The sequence below is a fragment of the Trachurus trachurus genome, assembly GCF_905171665.1.
Source record: "Trachurus trachurus genome assembly, chromosome: 6".
Taxonomy (NCBI): Eukaryota; Metazoa; Chordata; class Actinopteri; order Carangiformes; family Carangidae; genus Trachurus; species Trachurus trachurus.
This window is the reverse complement of record NC_139897.1, coordinates 11,064,320-11,091,754: the sequence shown is the minus strand read 5'-3', so window position 1 is coordinate 11,091,754 and position 27,435 is coordinate 11,064,320. Positions and strand designations below refer to the sequence as shown.

At 41.3% G+C, this 27,435-nt stretch overlaps 3 protein-coding genes across 6 annotated transcripts; 2 read left to right on the top strand and 1 right to left on the bottom strand.

The window, feature by feature from the left end:
- Positions 1–102: 102 nt before the first annotated feature.
- On the top strand, positions 103–14,767 carry LOC310987372 (tyrosine-protein kinase CSK-like). 2 transcript variants are annotated; one of them, XM_083973581.1, is made up of 13 exons: positions 103–556; positions 5,817–5,914; positions 6,023–6,136; positions 6,300–6,412; positions 9,443–9,662; positions 10,317–10,410; positions 10,540–10,605; positions 11,469–11,568; positions 11,664–11,754; positions 11,840–11,913; positions 12,602–12,797; positions 12,901–12,987; positions 13,732–14,767. In XM_083973581.1, exons 2-13 carry the CDS (start codon positions 5,900–5,902, stop codon positions 13,915–13,917), a joined length of 1,356 nt encoding a protein of 451 aa, XP_083829707.1. In that variant the 5' UTR covers positions 103–556; positions 5,817–5,899; the 3' UTR covers positions 13,918–14,767. The 2 variants fall into 2 exon arrangements, with proteins under 2 accessions (XP_083829707.1, XP_083829708.1); XM_083973582.1 differs by lacking the exon at positions 103–556 and having other exon boundaries at positions 4,516–5,914.
- Positions 14,768–15,455: 688 nt separating this feature from the next.
- Positions 15,456–18,902, top strand: mapda (N6-Methyl-AMP deaminase). Its single transcript, XM_083973590.1, has 10 exons — positions 15,456–15,629; positions 15,766–15,896; positions 16,192–16,252; positions 16,332–16,419; positions 16,789–16,870; positions 16,999–17,125; positions 17,390–17,470; positions 17,566–17,704; positions 17,793–17,893; positions 18,654–18,902. The coding sequence occupies exons 1-10, from the start codon at positions 15,585–15,587 to the stop codon at positions 18,843–18,845; spliced, it is 1,047 nt and encodes a 348-aa protein (XP_083829716.1). The 5' UTR covers positions 15,456–15,584; the 3' UTR covers positions 18,846–18,902.
- Positions 18,903–19,081: 179 nt separating this feature from the next.
- On the bottom strand, positions 19,082–27,166 carry nat10 (N-acetyltransferase 10). Of its 3 annotated transcripts, none has more exons than XM_083973567.1 (29): positions 27,051–27,166; positions 26,715–26,844; positions 26,518–26,609; positions 26,262–26,433; positions 25,928–26,050; positions 25,782–25,843; positions 25,591–25,705; positions 25,144–25,251; positions 24,872–25,005; positions 24,666–24,759; positions 24,479–24,577; positions 24,222–24,358; positions 23,764–23,888; positions 23,510–23,660; positions 22,689–22,785; positions 22,455–22,571; positions 22,022–22,123; positions 21,867–21,941; positions 21,664–21,780; positions 21,395–21,528; positions 21,270–21,318; positions 21,074–21,170; positions 20,873–20,980; positions 20,618–20,790; positions 20,408–20,527; positions 20,182–20,280; positions 19,602–19,675; positions 19,424–19,504; positions 19,082–19,340 (listed from the first exon to the last, which is right to left on the bottom strand). In XM_083973567.1, exons 2-29 carry the CDS (start codon positions 26,826–26,828, stop codon positions 19,196–19,198), a joined length of 3,114 nt encoding a protein of 1,037 aa, XP_083829693.1. In that variant the 5' UTR covers positions 26,829–26,844; positions 27,051–27,166; the 3' UTR covers positions 19,082–19,195. The 3 variants fall into 3 exon arrangements, with proteins under 3 accessions (XP_083829693.1, XP_083829692.1, XP_083829694.1); XM_083973566.1 differs by having other exon boundaries at positions 26,715–26,841; positions 27,051–27,165; XM_083973568.1 differs by having other exon boundaries at positions 26,715–26,838; positions 27,051–27,161.
- Positions 27,167–27,435: the final 269 nt, after the last annotated feature.

The following is a 27,435-nucleotide window of genomic DNA, read 5'->3' as shown; positions in this document are numbered from 1 at the left end:
CAGCCTATTTTTAGCCGGGCGAGTTTATCATTAACGCGCATGTGCACTGCAAAAGCAAGGTGGGGCAAAAAAAAAAAAAAAACTTGAATGTTTCTGTCGGAGCCTGAAGTAGACATGAAACAAGTTTGAATCGGGACTATCTCATCGCTGCCGTTTTGGACCGATTGAGTTATCACGTTTTTTCTTTGCGTCTCCCCGCTGAGGGACAGCGGACACCGCGGCGATACGTTTGTAGAAAAGTATTTATTTTTTCCCCCCCTAACTTCATTGAATGCTATCTGATTATGATGTTGACAGGAGGCGAGGCGACAACAAGTCAGTCGCGGCTGGTTTGATTGAATTACTTTTGGACCGCTGAAGTTTTCGAGTCACCTGAGAAACATTTCACTTCCTCATCGGGACCTCATGTGTTTTGCGCTTCGTTGTCAACTCCGGTTATTTATTTATTTGGTGAATGGGAGTTTGGCCGCCGTCGCTCACATGCAAACAGACGCCAGGCAGTAGCTGAATCACCTGCTGTTGACATAAATCTCTCCGTAGGACTGCCTGCAGACAGGTAAGAGTTTTATTTTGAAATGTGACCCAGGCTTTTAGATACAGTGTCGCTGTAGTAGTAGTAGTAGTAGCAGTAGTAGTAGTAGTGGTGGTGGTGGTGATGAACCAATCCGTGGAGCTGTCACTGTCAGCTTGTCCACTACACACAACACATAGAGTCAGGGGGATTGATAGGTAGCTCCAATCTACAGACTAACTAAATTAGGTTCAGTTCATCACAGAGCAGTGGGCTTTGGTGGCTGCATACATGTGCCAAATGGCAGGAGCATTAATCATGCTTTTAAACCATCTTTCATCTTTACACTCTGGGTGCAGCTGTAAAACAAAAGCAGGGATGGTAAATATGTGATTTTGTGACAAAACTGTGGCCTTGTTAACGTCTTCCCCCTCCTTCAAAGTTAAGCCACTTCCTTTCACTTCCTGGGGTACAGGCTGCTCTGTCACAATATGGTAGATAATATAATGATAATGATCTTGATACTGGGCTGACTAAAGTCGTTGAGCATGCATCACATCAGTCACATATAGACCTGACAGTTATTTGAACGTGTTACTGGCCCCCCATGAGGTGACTGCAACCATAGAAATGTGTGATTTGCAGAGGGTTATTTTTGAATGTTAATTTCTGCCAGCTTCATGTTTCTCCTCCTCTTTCAGCTTCACGGGAAACAATTAGTCAAAGATTTATTTGAAAAGACTCACAGAAAACAAAAGTGCACCGAGAGTTGTATTTGTCAGAGAGAGGAACCGGGGCCCTCTGGGGTCTGTTTCAGGGTGACGTCCCTGCACCTTAAACAGGAATTCCCGTTGTGCTCAGAAACTTTATGAAAAAGTCTAAAATCAGTCTGCTGGTGGCTCATTCTTTGAGCCTCCTCCATCGATACTTCTGTGTGTGACAAAACTGTAAAGAGGCATGAAACAAAAATGAACAGAGCTCATGAAACCACAGCAAAGTGCAACTGCTACCCTGTAATGTGTCATGCATAGCTGCATCAGCAGAGCAGCATTGCACTGCATTGTGTGCAAAGCACCGCAGCAAGGAAGTGTCTGTCCACTGCTCAGCCGTAGCAGCTTTGCCTTGCATGGTGTTTTCAAGATATCTCTGCTTGGTACATCATCAATTATTCAAAGTGCCATAAGTGGTATAATACCGTCACTGGGTTGTTTGAACTTTGGGTATCATTAAAATGTAAAGGTAACATCATATTTGGTTGTTAAATTAAAAGGGATTCTCCCCGTGGCTGACAACCATTGATTTTCTCTTCCTGCTGCTTTGAAAACCTTCTTGTTTTGCAGTGTGAGGGTTTATGTTGATTTATGATAAACAGGGTGCAATTTTGGGCTCCTGTGAGCCTCATAGGCAAAACTGCAAGTTATTAAAGTGATACAATGATGGCCTGTGCTGTGGGGCCTACCACTGGATTCATGCTTCCTCTCTTAGATCCCCACAGTTGTCTCAGTGCTGCTGCACCAGAATCCAGCTGTTATCCCAGAGGCAGAGGTGATTTCCTCCTTCTGAGGACAACATCTGCAGGCGGTCATAGGCCCAGCTGGGTGAACTGTTGGCATGTGCTCCTTTCCTTCTCCCTTTATGTGTTTGTCCTTTCCCACCACTTTGTTTTTGTTTGTATACCTAGCAAGTAGAAACCTCAATGGTCACGGAAAAAAATCATGGTGTCCTTCACTCTCCACTTGACTCTGCCACCCTGCTGCTGTAAAAGTCATGATAACAGGGCAGCAGCATCAAAACAGCTGCAGAAGCTTGAGGGTCAGGATGAGGGGTCGGCTCATCTCGGCCCCCTGCTGCACATGAAGGAGGCAAACAGAGGAGGAGTACAGAACTGTAATAATAACAGAGACACAATGTTCAATGTGACATACTGCAGGATATTCAGTGGTGCAGGACATAACCAGTACCTTTCTTTATGTAAAATTATTGATATATTAATGAAGAAACATGTAACCACAACTACAAGTCCTGCATTCAAAATACTTACATAATATTCCTGAAGTATTATCTGCAAAATATACTTAAACTATCAACAGTAACACCATGAGATTGAATCATCATATCATATTTGAAAAGACACAATGGGGCTCAGACACTTTATATCTTTCAGATAAGTGTAGCATGAAAAAAGCATGTTTCTGTCAGAAATATAGGCTAGTGGAGTCAGCGTACTTTATTCAATCACAACCGTTTGAACATCGTCTTGTTTTTCTTCAAAGTGACATTTGACAGTGGTGTGAGGTGTCACATTTGCAGATCTCCCCAGTACCTGTGGTCCTCCTCACTTCACTATATCCGCACCACATGTAGTAAATCAGCACGTTCACCTCAGGTTTTGTCTGCAGATAGACGAGGGAGTGGCAGATTTAAACAAGACCAAAGAAGATATTTCTACATTCCTGTCCCGTCTTGCTTCGTGCAGTCATGCCCTACCACTGATTTGTACATTTCAGACTACAGCTGACTTGCATAAGAGCCGAATGTTGATGAACCGGTCTGGTTTGAATAATAGGATTGTTAGGGATGCCAAGAATATGCAAAATTGTTCTCACCTCAGACAAAGCTGTATGAACTTTGTTTGATGTGATGTGACTGTGTTTATTAGTTACTTGTTAAACGTAGACTTTAGAGAGCTTGTGCTCTTTTCTGACTCCATTCACATTTAGTCTGTCACATGGCTTGCTGTTTTCCTGTTTGAGTAACCTAAGTCATGCATCACTTCTTCTGTAGTAGACAATATCTCTCAGTCGGATGTAATAATTCACAGCCTGCAATCGCTGTGGCACGTTGTTGTTTGGCATGCATGACACACCTTAAATGTTATTCAAAGATTCATTTTCATGATAATAACATCCACAGTTGATACAATTTGACTGTACTTGTCAAAATAAAATCTGAAAAACAATTTATATTTCCAGACTTGCGGAACTGAGGCATTGCCGGCCTTAAAGCTATACTCACTGACTGGACAGAGCGATGGTGATGGACTTCTCAATGAGACAGGGGTCATCAGAGGCCCAGAAACTTTAGCGACTCACAATGACAGCCTTGTGTTCCTCCTGAAAAGGGCAAGCTGTGCTTCCATGTAGAGCTCTGGAAATGGCAATGCGACTCCATGACAGACTGAGTTCTGTCCCATTCAGTCAGCTGCTGGTGGCCTGCTGCTGAGATGTATTCACTGTCCCAAAACAGATGAATTAAGAAGTGCGTTGTGTGTGTGTCAGCGTTGGCCCCGTCGATCCATTCCTCACTTGGTGAGATCACTCTGCTCCTACACCGAGGACTCTGCCCAGACATATTCTGTTGCCATCAGGAATTTTGATAGCCTCGCTGTTTTCTGAGCATTATGAGTGTGAGAGTGAAGAGATAACTCATACAGATGTGGATGAAATCGTAGTTTAAAGTTTAGAATAGATGGGTTTTAGCTTGCACGACTCTAGGGACAGTACTGTCACTTGGTCCATGACTTTGATTGGGGATCACCAAAGTGATTAGAATTCATCATGAACATCTGTATAAAACTTTCTTCACAATCCATCCAATAGTTGTAAAGATAATTTAGAACGGACCAAATTGCTGGACCAACCACCCTTGTCAGGCCAACATTGCTGCCAATTGTTCCCTTTTCTTGTGAAACATTGGTTAGTCTTAGCATCCAACACATCGAAAAAAAGTACTTAAAATAATTTGAGAAGAGAAAGTCACGTTTGATGACCTGCTTGTGAATTGCCGCTTTTTTAAAGCCTGTTACGAGAGGCCTCTCAGACAAATGACTTCCTTTTGAGTGTGACGCAATCAGAAAATATGTTTGTTTGGTCTATCCCAGTCCACAATTTGGTTTTCTTTACAGTGACCATTCCACCCCTCACAAAGCTGCTAAGTGTGGCTGTGTACTCTCACTCTTGTTTTCCTCATTGTGACCTTCTGCACAGCGTGGAATGTGTCGAAGTGAAGCATAGAAAATATGGGTTGGGAAGTGCAGTGGGGGCGTTTTGCTGTTTAGATGGGCGTGGGAAATCTGTCCAGATAGTTTTGTCCCTCGATGCACATAGAGACAGCTGCAGTTGTCCATAGGGGACAACTCTGCCACATCCCCATCACGGTGATTGATGACCGTCCTCTACGGGACACATGGGAGGTTTTAGTCTCACATGTGGTGTCCGTGAAGAGGCAGGTTATTTGTTCGAGATTATGTCCTGAAGGTTGTTTGTGAGAGAACAAACATGCATTTAAAATGATGTATTCAGGCAGTGAAATCAGCAGATTATGTTGTTCCCCCCACCCCGCCCCCCCTTATGTTTCTAAGATCCCCCACCCTGGCATTGGAATATTCTAAATCTGGGCTCTCATGCAGGAAGATGACTTCATAGTGATGGACATGACAGAGGATGTGACCCCGTGTAAAGCGAGAGGCCTACCAAAGCCAGGATTTTCCCTGACCATTGAGCCCTGTCACCTTTTCATGGGAACTGATACAGGAAGAGAGGAAGCGGTGCTTTAGAAGGGGGGGGGGGGGGGGTATTGAGCATTACTTTATCCATAGGTCATCATTTCATTCTGACGCCTCTGCTTGGATTTACTGTGTATGTATCATGGAAACACTGCCTCGGGTGATTAAGGTTACTGTCACAGTGGCTGCTTTACTGACGCAAAGAAATACTGGGCTGGATGAGTCCCTTGGGCCTGGTCAGATCTCACCACAAGTTTGCATTCCAGCGTGGAGGAGCGCTATCATGATTCCTGCAAGGCACAGTCATTGGGGCTCAGAAACAGTGTGTGTCCATTTTAGGTGAACATTGACATGACAGTGTTGCCACGTGGAATACAAAACTACAAAGCAGATCAAGTTTTATTCTTCTTTTTTAATATTGTTACAAAATGCATGTTGTCGTATGTTTCCGTTTTTTTTTACTCACGTTATTGTTTGGTCTGTCTACTAGAAGCTGGTCTTTATGCAGATACATTTTTTCTACGTCATGGAAACATTCAGCCCCAGTTGTGAAAGTGTGATTTTAAAAAAAAGTCTTGTTAGTTCTGCTTTCTGTATGAGGGAGTTATTTTTACCAGCACTGCCTGATCTTATGCCAGCCTAGAGTGATCTGATGATGACTCGTTTGCCGTAGATCACCATGATACACCCCTGCACGCACAACAAGAGCCCAAATTCACCATCTTCCTGAGAATATGTGTGTGGTGGTGAGGTGAACACTGTTGGAGCAGGCTTATCATACTGTTCTGTTTTTCCTCATAGGTACTGCACGTGTGTGTGTGTTTACCAGCTCTAATGGTAGAAGCTAGAAAACCTGACCTGTGAGAGGATCGAACCGCCTCATCATGACAGAGGTCCAGGTAAGACAGGCCGCTAGAGGACAAACGGGGCTGCGTGTCAGAACATAGATATAGAAACAAAAATGTAATTTGTTTGCTAATTAGGGATCTGCCCACGTCCCCACACAGACTCCATGGCCGCAGGGCACAGAGTGTGTGGCCAGGTACAACTTCAAAGGCACATCAGAACAAGACCTGCCCTTTAACAAAGGAGATGTGTTGACTATCATTGTGGTCACAAAGGTAACGTTTCATACGTACATCTCTGCCCTATAAAGATAGAGTGTCTCTTTTCTGTTGCCGTGCGTGTGCTGACACTGATATGTACTGTCTCTAAGCACTTAAATGTCATATTACCACATTAATATTTATTCATTTTAGCCATTGCTGACATTTTATGTTTCAGGATCCAAACTGGTACAAAGCTAAAAACTCTGCAGGTCGTGAGGGAACAATCCCAGCCAACTATGTCCAGAAAAGGGAAGGTGTCAAATCTGGTGGAAAGCTGAGTCTTATGCCGTGAGTATGCACATTATTGCGGTTTATTTAGTTCTCATGGAAAATGCGATATTGCACCAAACAGAATTAGGTTATTGCATTTGCTGTTTGTAGTGTATATGAAAGGCTATCACCACATCAGCTTTGTGTGGTGTCTGCAGCAACGGCTGAAATAGCTCCACTTTAGCTTTGGCCTATTGCTATGTGGTTGCTGTAGGCAGATGGCCTATTTGTCGTGGCACTGACGCTTTAGTTATGTGAATGGAGACCACAGTTGGGTCGGGCTGTGTTGTAATTGCAGTGCACTTGTGTCTGTTTCCAACTCAGTTTTGCTTGAACTCTGCACAGTTTCCTGTTTTCTATCTCAGACCAAAGTAATCTCAAAAATCTCCTCGTTTGTCCGTATGACGAGTTTCCGTGTGTATGCAGGCACATGTGTGCATGAATGACAGGCTTAAGGTGGATATAAAAAGTCTACATAAACCTGTTAAAAAATGGCAGGTTTTTTGTTATGTAAAACATGAAAGAAAGATCTATCATTTCAGAACATTTTCCACCTGCAATGTGACATATACCCAATAAAGTTAAAAACCAAATTGAAACCATTTAGGAAGGAAAAAAACTATAATAACCTTTTTGCACGAGTGTTTGTGAACCCTCTTGTATTTTGAGTTGTGGCTGTGTTCAGAATCAACATCAAATTCCCATTTATGTTGAAAATAATAGCAAGAGACAGGATGTCCCTCAAAAATTCATGAAAAGGCAAGGAGAAAAACTGGTCATTGAGGCTGCTGAAAGGCAGACGGCCTTAAGGGAGCAGCAGGAATTTCTAACAAGTACTGGTAGCTTCCTACATGTGACAACAATCTCCCGTATTCTTCATCTGTCTGGGCTATGGGGTAGAGTGGAAAGACAGAAGCCTTTTCTCACAAAGAAAATCCACCCAACCCAGGCAGTTGCACTTATTGAACAGATGTAGAAGTTAGTCACACACCAAGGTTTCCTCCTGTACTGAAGCTTTCGTGTCGTCCCTCACTTGCTAGGCGCCTTTACATAAAAACATCCAGTCTGTCTCCCAAACCCTTGTATTAAAAATCCATGCATGGTCTGATGAAACTGAGACCGAACTCTCAGATCATAATTTCTAAGAGTGGGTTTGGTGCAAAACAACATAGTACATAACCAAAAGAACACCATACCCACAGTGATGGATGGTGGCGACAGCGTCATGGTTTGGGGTTGGTTTTCTTTCAAAACTAAAGCTTTAGTCAAAGTACAGGGAATTACAAACAGCTCCAAAATACCAACCAGCTTTGGTGCAAAACGCATCTTCACGCATCTGCTTGGAAGCTGAAGATGAAGCGGAATTTAAGCTTTCAGCACGACACTGCCTCAGAGTATACATCCAATCAACAAAGGAACTTCACTAAAGAAAGATTTCAGTTTTAGAGATGAGCTCTCAAACCAAGACCTGAACCAGCCCGACCCGAGGAGGGCCGTACAGTACGTAGGGGACGGCCTCGTAGTTTGATAGATCTGGAATGTTATACACCAAAAAGATTGGGTGCTGTAATGCATTCAAAAGTTGTTTCAACAAAGTGTTAGTTTAAGGCTGTGCACACCTATGGAAACAGGTCGTTGTGAGTTTTTTATTTATTTATTTTTTTACTTACAGTAAGTGGTTTCATCTTGTTTTTCACCTGATTTTTAGAGGCTCTAGGTCACATCACAAAAACCTGCCATTAAAACAGGGCTTTGTTGACTTATATTGACAGAATTTCTATTGCACTTGATTTTAAAATGATCATTAATACGTTGTGAGGGCAAATCTTCCCAGCCCAACAACCAGTGACACAACCAAAATGTAAAGAAAGGAAATATGAAACATAATATACAAAATATGGCCATAAAGAAGACATTACTGCCCCACTTCAGGTTCGTTTTATCTAATCTATCCAGCATTTACCATATACCAATCAACAAGTGTTCATATTCAAAGACATACAGTGTCTTTTGTGGCTTTACAGCTCTGCAGCCACACCTTGTTACAAGTACACCGAAAAATACCGTTAAAGGAACAGACACAAGTCCAGGATTGACACACCACCCTGAAATGCAGTTTTCATTATTGTAAATGTCACTAGTTTTTAATCTGAGAGCAACATTACTTTTTCTCCAACCCTTTTCTCCTTGACCCAGATACGCATGAATTTTCTGTAGGCCTACATTCTGTGACTTTTTCAGTAATAAATACTGCAATATGTATTGTAAATAATAACACAGTGAAGTGCATCAAACAAGCATGTTTCTCTAAGGCTAATGAAAAATAATCACCAACCTAGACCCCACACTGTTAATTAGATCATTTGAAACCACAAGATAATACGGCAAAATGGTGGGTATTTAATTAATGTGGGGAAAGAAAAAATAATTGTGTTACTATTGCTTAAGTAGAGTGACCAGTTCAAACACTTACTGTAGGGGGGGCTTCAGTTACTATGTTGCCTTTCATACAACAAATGACAATAAGCCTGCACATATAATATATACACAACAAACCTATAAGCAAACCCATTCATGAGGAGGACATGTATGATTAACATTCATTAGGTGAATTTCCCTCAACTGGCTGTTGCTCTAGAGCAAAAATGTACAAAAACATAGGAGGATAGAAAAGAGGCAGCTTGGATCTGGGATGATACTGTCACTGCTGTACTCTATGGACTAGTTTGTAATGTATGTAGCACCTAAAACATATAAAGTACTTCTAAAATAGAAGTTACCAAGTGCATTACAGCATTAAAAAGAAAAAGAAGCCAGGTGTTAAAATGACGCAGAGCAAACTGACTGGGTAGAAATTAGCGGAATAGGACGAGAAGTATGCTTTTTGGTAACTGATGCAGGTTTAAGATTTCACATGATCAGCCATTTAAGAATTTTTGTGCTACATTTTAAATTTTAAAATATTTTTGTTTATGATATAAACATGTGATTCAGATTACATTAGTGAGTTACGAGACTAATGCCTTTTGTGGATCATTCATCCCCCAGATGGTTTCACGGGAAGATAACGCGGGATCGGGCAGAGCAGCTGCTCAACCCTCCTGAAACAGGCCTGTTCTTAGTGCGAGAGAGCACCAACTTCCCCGGTGACTACACCCTGTGTGTGAGCTGCGATGGAAAGGTGGAGCACTACCGAATCATCTACAAAAACGGCAAGCTCACTATTGACGAGGACGGCTTTTTTGAGAACCTGATGCAGCTGGTTGAGGTGAGACAAAAAGAAATGAGAGTTTTCTAAATACAGCGGGGTCCTCCTGGTGTTAGCTCTGGTGCTATATTGAGCATTCGTCTACTGTATGTATGGTGTTCTTTCCTGTTTTAGAGTTCCTGTGTCTTTGTGCTACCTCATAGACCACATACAGTTCCTGGAACAAATAATGAACAGGAAGTGTCAAAGAGGAAGAGTGAATAGTATGTTGAGGTTCAGAGCTCTAACCTCAAAAACACACCAAGCAGTTCACTGTTAAATGACTCCTTTTCCTGTGTGCAACACTTCTGACCAGCAGCAAACGACTTATTCTCCAGTGTAAAATAGATCAGAAAGTTCAGTGCAACATACTTAAGGTAAAATGTTACCAGTCAGTCCCTCTGTGTTCTCGCATTTGACCACACTGCCCTCTTCTGGTCATTGTGAAGCACTGCACACAGAGTTGTATTGTTTCTAAACTGAAACGCGAGTAGAGCTTTTTGGCAAATTATATTTTGATTAAAGCTTTGTTAGTGTTGTATATGATGTCTTTTTTGTGCTGTAGTAAACATTTTCCTTGATTAAGCTCATGTGCAATTGACAGAGTCCTATGGGATCATTTTACACCTCATTTTTGTCCTGTTTGATTTTTAATTTGCCTTTGTTTGTATCTAGCACTACACCAAAGATGCAGATGGACTGTGCACCAAACTAATCAAGCCAAAGCTAGAGGAAGGGACAGTGGCTGCTCAGGATGAATTTTCAAGGAGTAAGGCCCAGTTTTCCAGTCTTTTCCAATTTATGTGACAGTGCAACACTGCAACGTCTTTGTCTATGAGAAGCATGTGTGTATGTTGTGTCTCAGTTGCATGCTGTTTTCTCTTTAAATGGTCAACAGGTGGCTGGTCAATGAACAGGAAGGACCTCAAACTGCAGCAGGTTATTGGAAAAGGAGAGTTTGGAGGCAAGTTCACGTTGAAGCAAGAGAATATATATGTATAAAGATGTACTAATGCAATCCATGAAGATTAGATAAGAGTTGGTAAAATGTCTAGTTGAAGTACATTTAAAGCAGATATCAGTGGAATGTTTTTGTTAATATAAGTCCTAAATAGTCCTATTTTCCGTCAGCAATCACTTACATGAAGTATTTCAGCCTAAACACGAGTCTCTCCGTCACTCTGCTCTGCTGTAACCCGAGGAGAAAATTTTCCTTGTGGGATACAAGTGTTATCCAATGAGGAGAGAGAACGGCATGAAGGGCTGTGTGTGCAGCCAAGGGATGCGCGTGAATGTGGTGACGTAGCACGAGGACCAATTGATGCCTGACAAGGGCGGGGGCTGCTAACTCATGGTGCGTTCAAAGAAACTCGTACTTTGTGTTTTTCCTTCCTGTGAAGTCATACCAGTTCGATCTGGTACGAGTTCACGGGTCGGAAGTTACGAGTGGCCGTTATAGGGAACTTTCACAGACAACAGGATGGTAAAAACACGAGCTACGGGTTACCTGGAACGCTACCAAGTCGTAGTTGTGACTTGAAGCTGTAACTTACGGTTTCAAAAGCCTGCCTTGAACGCAGCATTAGCCGAAACGGCCGTGAAGCTGATATCTGCTTTAAATACTAGATTGATACATGTTGTCTGTAAAACATATTCTTGAATACAGGTTTGTTGTGTTAGGATGAACATTTAACCTGTTGTGAACATTTCACTACCAAATATGTCTTTCCTGCCATATTTCTACATTTTTTTTCATCTTCACCAGATAAATATAGTTTCCTTGATTGTGTATTGACAGCACATTGTTATCGTTTGTTATTGTTCCAGATGTCATGGTGGGAGATTACAGAGGGACTAAAGTAGCTGTGAAGTGCATAAAAAATGATGCTACAGCACAGGCTTTTATTGCTGAAGCTTCTGTCATGACGTAAGATTCATTACATATTTTTTTTTATTTTTATTTTTTTAATTCATATAAATAAACCTAAAATAACATGTCCGTTCACCCTCCTCCTCCCTCAGGCAACTACGGCACGATAACCTGGTGCAACTGCTGGGAGTGATAGTAGAGGAAAACGGGAGTCTGTACATAGTTACTGAGTACATGGCCAAGGTAGGAGACTGTCTGACTTGCTGATCGGTCGTCAACATCCAGAACGTGTTTATGAAATGTGTCACATGTTGTTTGTTTTTCTCAGGGCTGTTTGGTTGACTACTTACGTTCCAGAGGCCGGACAGTACTTGGTGGAGAAGCTCTCCTTAATTTTGCACTGTGCGTATTTCTGCAGTTGTTCACAATATGTAGAATCACACTATATTAAAGTAAGATTGTGGAGTTTTTTAGAAGATCAATATGCAAATACAGCAACACAATGTGAAACAAAATTCATACTTGATTTGATTTTCTAATGAAGCTATGGAGCAATTACTCACATAAGAATTTGAATATGCAACAAGTGCTTGGTCCATTTTCATTTTTTTCACATTTGCAACTTGAAATTTTTGTTAATAATACTAATACGGTTCAATGACTTGAGGAAAATCTTACTAAGGTTTAAGCTATTGCAAAATGTGTTTGTAGAATTGATTTGCCAGTATTAAAGTAGAGGGGAAAGCTGTCTCTCAGGTTTCAGACAGTTATACACACATCAACAGTTGGTAGTTATGATGCAATGTAAGAGACAACAATTCACAACAATACTCAAGAAAACATGGAGAAGATGAGGAGAAAACCACTTCACAAATGAAGTGAAGTTTGCATTTGGCCTGTTTGTCAGGTGAATGCATTTCAGATGAGAGGCACTGAATGTAGACAATCTTTGTTTGGAAGAATACACTGGACTGCATCTTTAAGATCATTTTTTATTATCTGAATGTTTTTTTCAGCACAAACTTGAATCCAAGATTGAGAGTTTAAAACATTCATCAGGTTTTAACTTTTCTTTTCTGTACCTGTACAGAGACGTCTGTGAAGCCATGGCATACCTGGAGGCTAATAACTTTGTCCACCGAGATTTAGCGGCCCGTAACGTTCTCGTGTCAGAAGACAACATGGCTAAAGTCAGTGACTTTGGTCTGACCAAGGAGGCCTCTTCCACTGAAGACACTGCTAAGCTGCCGGTGAAGTGGACTTCACCAGAGGCCCTCAGAGAAAAGGTACATTGTTATTTAGAGGCACCACCGACCACACTGAGTAGTGTGTGTCTCCACCGCACAATGAAAACAACTCTGATATTTATGTTTCTTTCTTAATTGGTAGAACTTTTCCACCAAATCAGACGTTTGGAGCTACGGTATTTTGCTTTGGGAGATTTACTCATTTGGCAGAGTACCTTATCCAAGAATTGTAAGTACCAATATCTTTTGTTAGGCATCCAGAAAATATCAAGATTGAATTGAACAGCCTATATTCTCGTCTGAGAACATATTTTTTATAATAGTTATGGGCACAATGGTGACAGGGTTTGTGGGTTCTATAGAAGATTGAAATGTTGAATTTAGTATTTAGTAATTAGAAATGTAAATCTTTAAATTTGGTTTAAAAAACTGATATTGGGGTATCGTTTAGCTCGGTTGGTAGAGCAGGCGTCCCATGTGAAGAGGCTACAGTCCTCGCCGCAGCCGGCCCTGTATCGAATCCCTTTGCTGCATGTCATTCCACCTCTCTCTGCCTCCCCGTTTCCTGTCCCTCTCTACTACTACACTATTGATTAAAGGCAAAAAGCCCAAAAAATATACTTAAAAAAGATCATTTGGGGCATCATTATGTAGAGCAGGCTATACTCCTCGCCGCAGCGGCCCCCGGTTCGACTCGACTGGTGGCCTTTGCTGCATGTATTTCCCCCTCTCTCCGTCTCCCCATTTCCTGTCTCTCTATAGCTGTCCTGTCGATTAAAAGGATTAAAAGCCAAAAAAAATACTTTATAAAAAAGGGTATTTTCTGTGTTCTTTGGTGGCCTGAAAATGTTTTCCACCATTCACAAAGTCTGCCTGAAATTGCAAATTGTTTCACACTACACAATCAAAGTTAAATTATATCATCTGTTGTGAGAAGGACACATTTCACCAACAACTTTTCTCTTTTCTGTAGCCATTAAAAGATGTAGTGCCTCGAGTGGAGAAGGGATACAAAATGGACTGTCCAGATGGCTGTCCTGAGGTGGTGTATAACATAATGAAACAGTGCTGGAACCTGGATCCTGCTGCTCGACCAAGCTTTCAAATGCTTAAGGAGTGGATTCAACATATCACCCAAGGGATGGGAAAAAAACCGTGAGAGATCTGAAGCGAAAAGTGACTTTCCTTGTCCTTCATTTTGACCACTTGGACCACACCAGGGACAAAAAAGGAAAAGAAAAAAAAAGAAGACTGATCCGACTGTATTAATTTGCAATGTTCACAACAAATACCGTTTCCTTAACTGATAACTATGAGTGTAAAGATTTAGCTTTCATTGTGTCTCAGGTTGTTCGACTGCAGTGACTCTTTGTCACTGGCTCAGTTGCTCTAGTGAGTTTTACTGCACTCTGTTATCAAGAGTGACTGATTAACTGTCATATTAAATGGGTGCTGCCACAAAGCTACAGTCCCTTGACCATTTTTTTTTAACCATTATCTAATTTCCATTGATATCCGTGGTCATATTGACAGCATCATTTACAGTAATTGTAAGAACATCCTTTAACTAAGCTGACTGAATCTGAGTTTAAAGAGGAAAATGTTTCAGAAGTAGTAATGCAACTTTGATAAGTCATTACTTGCTGTATTTTTTTTTTTTTTTTTTTTTTACAGTTTCCAGGTACACCTTCTTTGTTGCATGAAATGGCGAATGTTAAATTGTTAAAAGGACTAAGTTAAAACAACTTTAATTGTGCAGCTTTATTTTTTCATAGTTATATAATTTTGATATGCCTACTCTGAGTCCCTAAGTACGTATAAAGAGAAGCACACGTTTTGACCAATGTCACCTTTACTACTGATATAAAAACACCATTCTGCTCAGTAACAGTCATCATTCCCATATACAGAATTTTTTGTCTGACCATTGTCTGACATAAAATGTTTTATTTTGCAAATTTTTCAGTTTAACCAAATTTTGTATGCAATGAGAAAAAGAGAATGTTAATAAAGTTACTGTGCTGCCATTTTCAACAATAAAAAATAATTAATTTTGGAAATTGCTTTGTGATATTTTGCATACTTTTATGAATGCTGTCAGTTTAAGCTATATAGCTTTATTATGATTGACTTATTGTAGTCGTAAATATTACATGTAAGTGTATGCTAATCTTTCCCAGATACTCTACTTGCAGTTTGTACCAGGACAGTTTCCTATTAAGATTTTACAACATAAACATAATCTTACAGACTAAGATACATTAGCCTATTCTAAATTAAATGCAGTAGGCCTATAGTTAAAATCTGTTCCATATTGGCCACAATAAGATACTGCATATTTACTGATTCATCAGTAATGATGACAGGCTATTCTGGATGAATACATTTTAGGTCAGTCAATTTGAAAGTAAGACTTTTATTTGTATTCTGCAGTAGGCTATTATTAGTTTTACCGTACTTAAATAAAGCATACTTCTTCCACCACTTATTTGATGGTCATATTCATGAAAATCATGTGCTGTTAAGTCTCACATTGTAGATATCGTCAAAATACCAGTGAATCCGAAAGTGAAGACCTAAAAAAAATGATTAACAACAACTCGCTGTGGCGTCGGTAAAAGAAATAGATTAGTAGGTGAAGCACCGGAACCTCGACGACGATGACAGTTGTTGATGGTCGGACTTATTTCCCTGTGGCACTAGGTTGTGCCACAGGGAAATGTAGCCTGAAAACACAGGCGGTTTGTCAGCGTTATGTGACAGGTAACAGCTCAGGACTCACACACAACAAGCTCCCTCACTCATTCTTTGTCGTACATCTTTGTGATGGATAATGAAGCCGACGTCTTCTACCGGCAGCTGCCTAAAGTGGTGAGTCAGAAACCCTAAAGACCAGAGAGAGAAACAAACTTTACCTGTTGGTTGTTGTGTAGAAAGAAGGAGCTAAATGTGGACGTCGTCGTGTGTGACAGCTACATGCTAACGTCAGCGTTTTCACTTTGACCAGGAGCTTCACGCTCACCTGAACGGCTCTGTCAGCTCCCACACCATCGAGAAACTCATCACCCGGAAACCTCACCTCAACATCGAGCACAGCATGACCGCCATCGGCAAAGGCCAGCGGAGGACGCTGGATGAGTGCGTACAACTTCATGTCGTGGTTATTCATAGTTTAATAGCAGAGCTAGAGGGATGTTTGACATTATGCACGTGAAACTGATAACCAATTAAATGTTTTCGATACATTCCTTTTTTTTCTTCTTTTTTTTTAAAACATGCTGAAGAGTAATCAGTCAAGTAGGCTACGTGATAGATAGATAATAAGGTCTGTGTATGCTCAATGTGAATCTGTATTCACACCGACAGTTGCACAGTGACAACAGGAGGGGGTGTTGTTGTTACACGGCTCAACACTAAAACAACATGTCCACAGGTGTTTTCAGGTCTTTAAGGTCATCCATCAGCTGGTGGACACGGAGGAGGACATCCTGATGGTGAGGACTGACCCTCAGATCAGTATTAACTTGTGTTTGGCCAGAAATCGTCAACAGATGTTTTTTTTTTCTCCATCAGGTGGCTACAGATGTAATCCGGGAGTTTGCAGCTGACTCAGTCAAATATTTAGAGCTCAGAAGCACACCGAGGGAGGAGAAAAACACTGGTAACAATGTTCAGTTTGCAGCCTAGTGTTTTGATTATGAGATACGTTCAAAGGATCGTTTTGCCAAATTGTTAAGATGAAAATAAAACTGCAATAATGAGCCAATTAATTTATTCGTTGACCAAGAAAAAAATACTCAGAGTCAGAAAATTATTCATTGTATGTTATTCTTTGTTACACACATGTTGGAAAAATGACTAGGACTTTTGGTCTGTCAAAAGAAGATGTCTGAAGATGTCAGGTTAGGATGTGGGAAATTATAGGACACTATTCCACTATTTTCTGATATTGACAAATAATCATAAAATAAATGGCAGATTAATCAATAAAAATAGTTAATTGCATACCAATTAATTGTCTTCTCCCTAGGATTGACAAAAAAGGGATATATTGAAACTGTCATCAGAGCCATCCAGCAGTGCAAAGATGAGGATTTGGACATTGATGTTCGGTAAGAGCAATGTGTAAGAAACACAGATGTTCACTCACTCCTGCCACCATGACTACACCAAATTTGACCATGATGCTCCTGCTGGTCACCGTAGTCAATGATACTAAACATGACGATTTACCTTTAAGGTTTCTCGTGGCAATTGACCGCAGGAATGGAGCAGAGGTTGCCATGGAGACAGTGGCTCTGGCTGAGCAGTTCCTCCTGTCCTCTGATGGTTTGGTGGTGGGACTTGACCTGAGTGGAGACCCAACGGTCAGTGGACCAGTTTTAGGTGGAAAGGAGCAGAGAAGATTAAGTTCTGAAAACAAAATGTTTATTAAAAGATAAAAAGTTTTTACACTTAATTTGATGTATAAATGAACACCGTTTTCAGAGTTTTCTAACTGCACATTTACCCTTTTACTTTCTTCCTTCTTTTGGCTTATTAATTTGTAGTTCATGCAATTGTCTACATGTGTCATGTAGTTAATCTATGGTTCTTGTTGCTGGATTAATTAATGCAATTTTCATTCTCAGGTGGGTGATGGGAAATCTCTTCTTCCAGCTCTAGAGAGAGCCAAGAACAGTGGACTGAAGCTGTCACTGCACCTTTCCGAAGTACTAACATAGTGTTTTTTTTTTTTTTTTTTTTATCATTTCACTTGAGTAACATTGTCTGCGAGCTCAGTGACATTTAATAACAAATGTTGCAGGTTCCGTCCCAGCGGGAGGAGACAGATTTGCTGTTGAATCTTCCTCCAGACAGGATTGGTCACGGCACCTTCTTGCATCCTGAAGTGGGTGGATCTCAAAATCTGGTCGACAAGGTTCTGAAGAACAACATACCACTGGGTAAGGCCGCAACGAAGTGAGTAATGTTCTGTGGTTTGTTCGGTATAATTGACTTGACTGTTGACCTCACGACTTTCTTTTCTTGTAGAGCTTTGTCTGACATCAAACGTTAAAGGACAAACTGTGCCATGCTATTCCCAACACCACTTCAAGTACTGGTACCAGCTTGGACATCCAAGTGTCATTTGTGTAAGTCCTCTGCTTTCATTTTGAAATCTGTTACACTCTTTTAAAGGTTTTAAAGGGTAAAATCAGGATCACGGTCAGGTTTGGGTAACAAATAACAAGATATTATTGTTTCTCAATTGCAACAGTGTTTGATGCATTATTCCTATTTGAATAGTCACTACAGCATTTACGCAATACAGTACAAACCAGGATTACCACCTAGCAGTAGTACATTTCCATCAACCTGTTCATTAGTTACAGTGCAGTGGCTAGACGTGTTTAAGCAAAACATTATGATGTCACAGTGAAGTTGACTTTTGACCATGAGGATATAAAATTGCATCACCTCAATTTATCCTTACAGACATTTGTGTTAGATTGTGTCATAATTAGTGACTAAATGTGTGATTTATGGACAAAAACACGACAGTGACTTTGAACTTTGCCCACTAAATTTAAGTTCACTTTTGATTTCCAAGTGAATGTTTTGTGTCAGACATGAAATTCCTTGGAGTGTTCCTTATTTATTACCGTCACAAGACTGTGAAATCATTACGACTTCTGCCACCAAAATCAAATCAGTTCGCCTACATTTGACATAATGCCTCTGGATAAATTATATGGAAAAACGTTTTACCGTGGAATCTCTAACACATGCTGTGATAAACACATTTCTAATTAATTTCTTTGTATATATACTGTATATACTGTATTTTAAAACAATTAATGAGAAAAAAAACAAGTTCATCATAAATGATTTTTATTCTTTGTCTCATTACAGACTGATGATAAGGGGGTCTTCTCTACAGACTTGTCTCAGGAGTATCAGCTGGCAGCTTCTACATTTGATCTCAGCCATGAAGCCGTGTGGAAGCTCTCCCAGCAGGCCATTGACTGCATCTTTGCACCAGAGACTGTGAAGCAGCAGCTCAAACAGAAGTGGGTCGATTTGCAGCCTCAGGTGTTCCAGTGATCCGCTCAGTGGATCCCACAGCCAAACACATACCTCAGGTTTCTGTTTCTAGACGCCTTTTACTTTTTACAAGTCTTTGTAGAAATCATGACATTAACTAAAAGGGATAATGAAGTAAATGGAACTTGTTTAGTACAAATGCGACGTGCGTTATTTTCTGTACTTTCTTTCACACAACATGAAGAAACAAACTTATAACATGATACAGATGGATGAGCTGAATTCAAAGAAATTATCAGCGATTTAAAAACAAAACAATTCAGTGGAGGCTCTCCAGTATCTGAAAGTCCATCATAGGTTCTCTGATTTCCAGCTCACACACAGTCCCGTCAATGCATCACTATTTGCTATCACGCCTTCTTTCCAAATTTGCCATGTTTGTCCTTGTTCTTCTTGAATTTGCCGTGCTGCATTTCCTTCTTTTTCAGTTTTCCGTGTTGGGCACCCCCGTTGCTTGCAATTGCATTCCCTGCATCCAGCTTTCTCTTTTTGTCACTATTAGGAGTAAGACACCAATTAAAAAACATGTTTCTACAACAAACAAACAATATTTCTAAAGATCCTGAATGTCACTGCACCTCTTTATGCTGATGATAGCTGTGCTTCCAGCTTTCTTCAACACCTGGTCCCACTCCTCGTCATCTCCACGGATCCTGTACCTATTAACACAGAGGAAACAATTTCAGCTTCAGTGAATAATCTGGATTTTAAAACTTTCTTGCTAAATAATGACCACCCTCCTGACTTCATACTCACTCTTCCAAGTCCAAATCCTTCACTTTCTCTACATCTTGCTTGTGTTGCTCCTCAAACTCCTTCGCTGCATCATTCTGATAATAAAGGGAAACAAATACATTCTTAGCTTCAGGCTGGAGCACAACATTTTTTAAATGTACACAGTAAACCCTATTGCAGTACAATTAGTAAATTTTAAATGTACCAAAGTTTGAACATTTTTTTACATGATATATTTTTGCAGTTCTCATTTTTGAAAGTCAATTAGGTTTCATCAAAATATCAAAACATTTGGTGTCCAGAACTTGAAGCTCTGGTGAAAATGTTGAAGAGGTTTTGACTCGTGTGAAGAAGATATTGACTTTTTTCGGGGCTTTAACAAGGGAGGAATGCATTAAGTGTTCCGACAGTACTATGACATATGTAATACATGAACCGCATTAAACAGATTGAAAAAAAAACTAATCAATCCACAATCCTAAAGAAAGATAAAGATTACATTTCAAAGATCTGCTTGGCATGTTAGTCTATTAACTGATTCTTCAATCACCAATTATTTCTGCATTCATTTGGCATCACATGTAACTGATGTAGCACGTACCAGATCATCATTTAGGCTTTTCACTGTTGGTTCCATAGCAACGTCTTTAGTGGCCGTCATCTCTGCCTCAACTGCTTTCTCTTGAATGCTGGTGAAGACCTGGTGAAGCGTAGTAAAGGTGAAAACAATAACAAGAACTGATGTTATTACAATTTTAATAACAGGTTGTATAACATATTGAAAAACTAGTATTAAAAAGGAGCTTCCACCACTGATTTCTACTCACTTGCACAAATTTACGGGTGAGGCGGTTGAACAGGCCCATGAGCTGCGAGCTTGGGAGTTCGATTTCCTTTTCTAGGTCGTTCACCGATTTGTGCTGCAGCCCTATACCCAGCAGTAAGGCCTGGAAAGGAACAGGCAACAACCATCAGCATCTTCAAAACATAACGGTGGTCAAGGCAAAGGATCCAAACTAGCGGGAGCGGGTGCTTACACACTGCGCTGCTGAGAGGGAGACATCTCCGAGCTCCTTGAGGAAGAACATGCGTGCCACAGCTGGGATCAGGTCCATGATGAGGTGATAGTCCACCATGCTCCTGGAATACAGCTCCAGACGCTTGAGGTCGTACGGGCTGAAATGGGAGCTCAGCTCGGAGCTGCTGAGAACTGAGAAGAGCAGAGGTTGTGTCAGGTCAGGACTGCGTAACGCTCAGGGAGTCTGATCAGCGTACAGGCGGAGGGATCTTACTGCTCTTCTCCTCCTTAGACTTCTTGTTCTGCAGGATGCTGAGAGCCAGGCTCGGATGGAAGCTGCCGAACTGGTAGGAGAGCAGGGACAGGAAGCGCCGACGGAAATCTGAGGAAAACAAAAGCTCAGTTCAGGGGGGGGACTGGAAGGAATACGTTTCAAAACTAACCAGCTCTCCTGAGGTCGCGCGAGAAAGTTCACCTTTCCAGAAGGCGGACAGCCACTGGCTCTGCTCTGGTGCTTCATCTGTATTTAGCTCCTTCAGCATCACACATGAGTGCTCCCCTGTCAGGTCGTTCTAGACGTAACCACACACACACAAATGATAAGACCATGTGACAACAGCACAATGAAATACACACTTAAGACATTAAAGTATTTTTTTAACATTACTTACAGGGGTTTGTCTTAGGTAGACTGGCGTATAACCTGCTTTCTTCCAGAACCTGCACACATTTTTGGACATTAATAAATAATCACGGTATCACCCCCACCCTCCCTGCCCATAGTTAGGAGACTCACTTGAGCAGCTGTGTGGTAAGGCCATAGGAAACTCCTAAATAGTCCAGTCTCTCTGCCCTCCTCTCGCTCAGCTTCAGCAGCAGAGGGGGGAGCTCCTTCCGTGGCGTGACGACCTCCTCCAGGAGACTGACAGCCTGGACCGCAACGCAGTTTGTGTTACAGAAGCATGCGTTTGATCTCATCTCCAAATTGTATTTTTTACACTTCATCTGGGGAATTAAACTCTTTCAGATGGTGCTCAATACACTTTGTGACTTTAATTGTATTACCTCACTGCTGACGGAGGTGATCTCATTGTGGTTGGATTGTGTGCTCTCGTCCATGGTGGGAAACTTGCCCTCGTAGTACATCTGCAGCAGCTGGAGCGCTCTGGAGCCGTAACCCATCTGTTGGACAGGTGGAGACCCAATTACGCACATGAAAGCTAATTAAACACTGGATAAAAACGGCTGAGACCTTTGCAAATTCTTACCCCTTGGTAGTCTGGGTTGACGGCTATCCGCACCACTCGGCCCCCTGAGAGGCTGCCGAACTCGGGGTCTTGGAACTGCAAAGAAAAGAGCAAATGATTCATATTTTGGCTGTGGAGACATGTTTTTCTCAAAAGCTTTGAGACCCAACACCTACTTGTTCTGATACAGTCCAGGGAATGAGATCACCAGAGGCCTTCTTCCCTCTGGAGAGACTGTTTAGGATGGACTGTCGAGATATTTCTCCCTCCAGACACACCTGAGGACCACAAATGGACAAATGCACTCAGTTAAGTCAAACAACAGTTTTGTACTATATGACAAAATTAAAGAAATGTGTACCTTGTGCAAATTATTGTAGATTGTAAGATGTATATATATATATATGTGTATATATATATATATATATATATATATATATATATATATATATATATATATATATATATATATATATATATATATATAAATATAAATATAAAAGGTATTCCATCTCAGCCTCTTGGAGAATAATCTCCTTTAAGAAAAAATATCCCACCCCCAATCCTTTTCTTTCAAATGCATGACAACCATTAAAAAAACCATCCTACCTGCACCACAGCAAGGACCTCAGGTAGTGAGTTCTGTGTGGGAGGAACAGGTGGCAGGAGGCAGAAGAGGTGATGAGCCGGAGCGTCGGACAACATTTGCAGGTCGTTGGGGGAATTCTGGACGGAGAGGAAACAACGAGGCAGTAAATAAACACAAACGTGACACAACACAGTGGTATGTGCTCTCTAACAACAAATCTGGAGCATTGTGTTAATTTAAATTAAACATCTCACCTTGTAGTGCGATGCCACATAGAGAGCCATCAGCCTCTGCAGGAACGCCTCAGACGCCTTGTGGTAACAGAAGAGTGTGTCTCTGTTCACATAGTATCTGGACGATGTGGGTTAAGGACAAAGCAGAAAATCTTGGGTGTTGTGTAACTCTGCAGATACATTTGCTACCACCCAATAATGATCTCTCATGCTGCAATTTAAACCTGACATGACTTATTATTGAGATCCAAGTCGGGCAAGATCAAAAAAGATACTTGAAAAAGTTTAAAAATTTTAAATGAAATAAATTTGGTGTGAGCTTGACTGGCAGTTAAACACTTTGATCAAATCTGCCCAGACAGGATTGTTGACAGATGTTTGAGTTGATGTAATTGTACTTTCGACTGGCACCACTCAGCATCAGTGATGATAAAACTTAAGTCATCAAGACATTCTCTGGCTCCTGCTTCTCAAATGTGAATATTTTCATTTTTTTCTTGTGAACTGAAAATGTTACAGTTTTGGTCAACCCAAACAAGCAATCTAAAAAAAAAAAGAAATTTGTAAGAGGTTGTTTCTGAGTATTTTCTGACATTTTATGGACAAATTGAATAATTGAGAAAATAATTGGCAGATAATGAAAATCATTAGCTACAGCCCCACTCTATAGGCCTGTGTTTAATTTAATGTTACAACATACCAACATAAACAGTCATTTAACCAGTGCTTTTTGTAGCCGTGTAATGCAGGCTCAACTTGCAGCTTGAAGCTCTGTCGCATATATTTCCTGGTTTGTCGAGATCTGGGGTAACTTTGCGGCGTTGGCGGTGGGTTAAGGATACAGGTCACAGGTCTGTGGAAGTGGGCAGCCAGAAATGAGCCTGGGAATGCTGAGACAGTCCAGACAGAGCAGGTCGTTCAGCCACTTCTCTACAGCGTCTCCCGGAGCGTAGCGAATGGATTCGTGGAGAGAAACCTCATGAAGAGAGCGAGCTGTGTGGGTGGGAAAAAAAACCAAGCATCGGTCAGTCTGATGACGGAGACACGGGTGAACTGAACACACGCGTAGAATCAAACACTGAGACGCAGTGTTTACCTGCTGCTAGCCTCGCTGTGTTGGTGGTCCTGTTCTCTGCCGACATGCTCTGCTGACTGTCTGCGCTCTGCTGCCTCAACTGCTGAATCAGTTTGAGGGAGAGGGAGCGCCCGGTGCCTTCGTACCTGCAGAGATAAAAATACACAAATAGTAAGAGCTGGAGTTATCCAACTATTTGTTGACAGACAGAATAGTAACTATTAAGATAAGCAATTACAATCAAGTGTGAAAATGTGTTTATTCTCTATTGTATGTACTTTGCATATGTGAACTTTGGTTTCTTGATGCATTATATTTGACATTATATGTAGCTAAGACTCAATTGAGAAGCGTATCTTCAGATAATTCATAATAAAAGCTTTTGTTGCATCCTGAAGAATAATTTCTGACTGCCTCCATTTCATTGGCAGTTAACTCTGTATTTAGTTGTATGACTGTCATCCAGCTGTGTTACTGACCCGTTGATGGTGGAGGCCATGAAAACCAGATAAGGCCCCAGCAGCTTCTTGACCAAAGGAAGAGGGATGGCTGCAGCCTCGTCAATGACCAGCAGTTCAGCCTGGCCCAGTTTCACAGCATCAACTGGGTGGATGTACTGTTGACCACAGGAACAGGAAATGTCACATATGTATTCTTTTCCTTTCCAAGTCACTTTGGATAAAAGGCATTTGCTGAATGAGGGTGAGAGAGACACAAGGGAGGAATATAAATGTACCTGAATTGTCTGCCGATGCTCTTTAAAGATGTTCACCCGGACCACTGCTTTGTTGAACTCTGGATTCAAAGACTGGATGATTTCATAGTCGAGATGCTCCTGCAAATGCAAAAGAAGCTATGAAGGGGTCTGTGCTCACCGCATCAACATACTGTGACTGATAAACAAAGTTGCTCAATCGGCTTACCTGATACTGCAGAGCATCGAATCCTTTGAAGATGAACTCAAACATGGTGTGGAGGTTGTCTGGGCTCGGTGATGTTACAAAGATATTGGAATAGCTGTAAAAAATAAAGAAATAAAAAAAATGTGAACGTGAGGCAATAACTGGTTGTCTCAAAAATATAATAGGCAAACTGACACATATTAGACCATAATAAAACTAATCCCTACCCAAAAGCCACAGCTCCAGCAATAGCCAGCCCAAGAGCTGCAGACTTGCCTCGACCTCGGGCAGCGGTCAGAGCCACGGTGCTTCTCAGGGTCTTCTCTGAGATCGCCTCGATGAACTTCAGCACTGCCTTGGCCTAGGGGGCAACACGAGCCTTTCAAGTGACGGCTGAGACACTGCTTTCACAGTACTTGCAAAGTGGTGGTTACTTGAAATTACAACAAACTATAAATGTCAATGGTGCAGTTATCAAATGATGTAAAGGGGTCCTGACCTGGTCCATGGTCCTGCAGCTGTCAACCAACACTCCCACAGGCTGAGTGTCCTGAAGGGACTCCTTCAAATCCTTCAGCTCCTGTTCTCGTGGCGACAAACCGTCCTCCTGAATGGGGTGGAGGAAGTAAAGAGGCATATAACAAAAACAAAGTTGCAAAGTATATGGACAACAAACGATCAAATCTTGAAATGTGATTAAAGATGTCCTTTTTTTCTCTCTTTTTAAAAAAAAATATTACAGTTTCCCAGAGTTGAAGACAACAACTCAAAATTGTGTTGTTTGACCAAAACACGGTTTACAATAATTTAAGAGAGAGAAACACAGAAAATGATCACATTTGAGAAGCTGAAGCAGGTCATTGTTGTTTCATTTATGCTTCACAACACAATAAAAACTGATTCATTTTCTGTTTACTAAATGATGAACTTGTAACACTTTAAGTACCTGAGTCTTTGGTGGAACTGGCTTGATGTTTGCCATGTGGCTGGAGATTGGCAGGATGTTCAGCTGGTCGTCAATGACAACGCAATTTTTGCAGGATGAGAGAGACAGGATGAACCTAGAAATTTAACATTATTGTTAAAATGTCATTCCACTGAGTAAAAATCCTCCAAATTTTAGAAAGTGCCACACACCTCTCATTGAAGCGTCCCACCACGTCCTGATGAGCCTCTGTCCTGTATCGAGAGTGCACGTCCTGAAGAAAACAAGCCACAGCAATCCTCAGACACTTGACTTAGAGAACAGACCAGTTTGAAGATCAAACATGATGAAAACTCACCATAGTCATAGTGTACAGCTGCTTGAGAGAGTTCATTGTCCTCAGCAGTATGACCACTATCCCTCCTCCTTCTACAGTCTCAACGGTTCTCGCCAGGAGATTGGGAGTAAGAGCTTCAAAATCCTGTGTGACAGGCAAAACACAGATAACTTTAAAAAAAAAAAACACCAACTACAGCTGTGGTTCCCAAACAGAGGATGAGATCCGACAGGAAGTCATAAAAAATGAATGAAAGCTTTGAAATAAAATCACTACTTTTTCAACATTTGTGTCCTGTCAATCATCTGACAACTGCACTGTGTGTAACCACTAGTCTCAGAGCAGAGAGCCTCACCTGTAAGACACACATGCCGAAGGTGTTTCCCAGGATCTTGTGTGTCTCGTTGTAGTAACAGTAGCGGATGTTGGTCGCAGCTATGAAGAGTTCAAATGGGTCATCCTGATTCAGATTGAGCGTTCCTGTTTTGATCTTCTTCTGCAACTGTCTCATGCGCTTCTTGCGATTGCTGTTTCAAACACAATCACACAAATTAAGTTCCTCATCTTTAAGGAATGCAACATCAAACTCTCTGAGAGGGGTTCAGGCTCACCTGCTGAATCCCAGGTCCTTCTTGTAGCACCAGAGCACGGAGGGCCGAGCTCTGACGGAGGCTTTAGACAGCATGTGATGCAGGATGACAACCTGGATCAGACACAGATGCAACAGATTTTTAACCCTAAATGTGAACAGACTCCACGCAACTAAATAGACAAAGTGGATGTGATCAAGTTAGAAGTGACAGTCTACCTGATCTCTGCCACGATCTCCCACCACCACAAACATGGTGCGGTGTTGCAGAGCGACTCCATTCTCAATCTGGACCCGGATCCGGTTGTCTACCTTCTTGCGAACTGTTGCCATCGTTTTCCTGCTGCTGCTGAGAGAAACCAGCCAAAACGAAACGTTAACACAGAAAACTCAATGCAAGTGAAACACAATGAGGTGCAGTAAGTCCAGCTCGACAGAGAAGGCTGGTTCAAGCCAAAACAAACGAGTTTCTCTTAAAAACCTGCCACAAAGCGAAAAAGAAAAAGGCGCAAAATGAACGCGTCATTTCAAACGTGGAGTGTTTCAAGATTTTACCTTTTACTGTCGACAACTGATTGTTGTTTGATCTTTATATGTCGATTTTAAAACCCAGTTGGTCGGAAGCCGAAGTTACATCCCAGCCATCACGCTGTTGATACTCTCACGTGGAGACACTGGTTCATGAAGGACCCCCGGCGTGACGTCAAAAGTGCGCGACATCTTTCTCAGAGGAACTGGATGAGGAACCCATGAGGGAAACACAGGAGGAAACATTTACACCAAGTTTGGTCTGCCAAGTTGAAAGTAACCATGCTTCAACAACCAGCTTCAAAGATGAATTAAGATCGAAATAAAATTGTTTAGTAATTTGTGACTATTAACAAAAGTTTAATCGTTTAATTAATTGTGAAAGCAAGATTATTAAAGGTTCACTAGTTTT

Excerpts from the sequence above, each read along its gene's own strand:
- LOC310987372 (XM_083973581.1), top strand. Across the intron at positions 10,606-11,468 it reads TGGAAAAGGAGAGTTTGGAG|ATGTCATGGTGGGAGATTAC; the intron begins GCAAGTTCACGT and ends TTATTGTTCCAG. Across the intron at positions 12,988-13,731 it reads GAGTACCTTATCCAAGAATT|CCATTAAAAGATGTAGTGCC; the intron begins GTAAGTACCAAT and ends TCTTTTCTGTAG.
- mapda (XM_083973590.1), top strand. The coding sequence starts at position 15,585 with ATGGATAATGAAGCCGACGTCTTCTACCGGCAGCTGCCTAAAGTG. Across the intron at positions 16,253-16,331 it reads CGGAGGAGGACATCCTGATG|GTGGCTACAGATGTAATCCG; the intron begins GTGAGGACTGAC and ends TTTCTCCATCAG. Across the intron at positions 17,894-18,653 it reads GACATCCAAGTGTCATTTGT|ACTGATGATAAGGGGGTCTT; the intron begins GTAAGTCCTCTG and ends GTCTCATTACAG.
- nat10 (XM_083973567.1), bottom strand. The coding sequence starts at position 26,828 with ATGGCAACAGTTCGCAAGAAGGTAGACAACCGGATCCGGGTCCAGATT. Across the intron at positions 20,528-20,617 it reads CCCTCTCAGCAGCGCAGTGT|GCCTTACTGCTGGGTATAGG; the intron begins GTAAGCACCCGC and ends GTTCCTTTCCAG. Across the intron at positions 19,505-19,601 it reads AAGGATTTGGACTTGGAAGA|GTACAGGATCCGTGGAGATG; the intron begins GTGAGTATGAAG and ends CTGTGTTAATAG.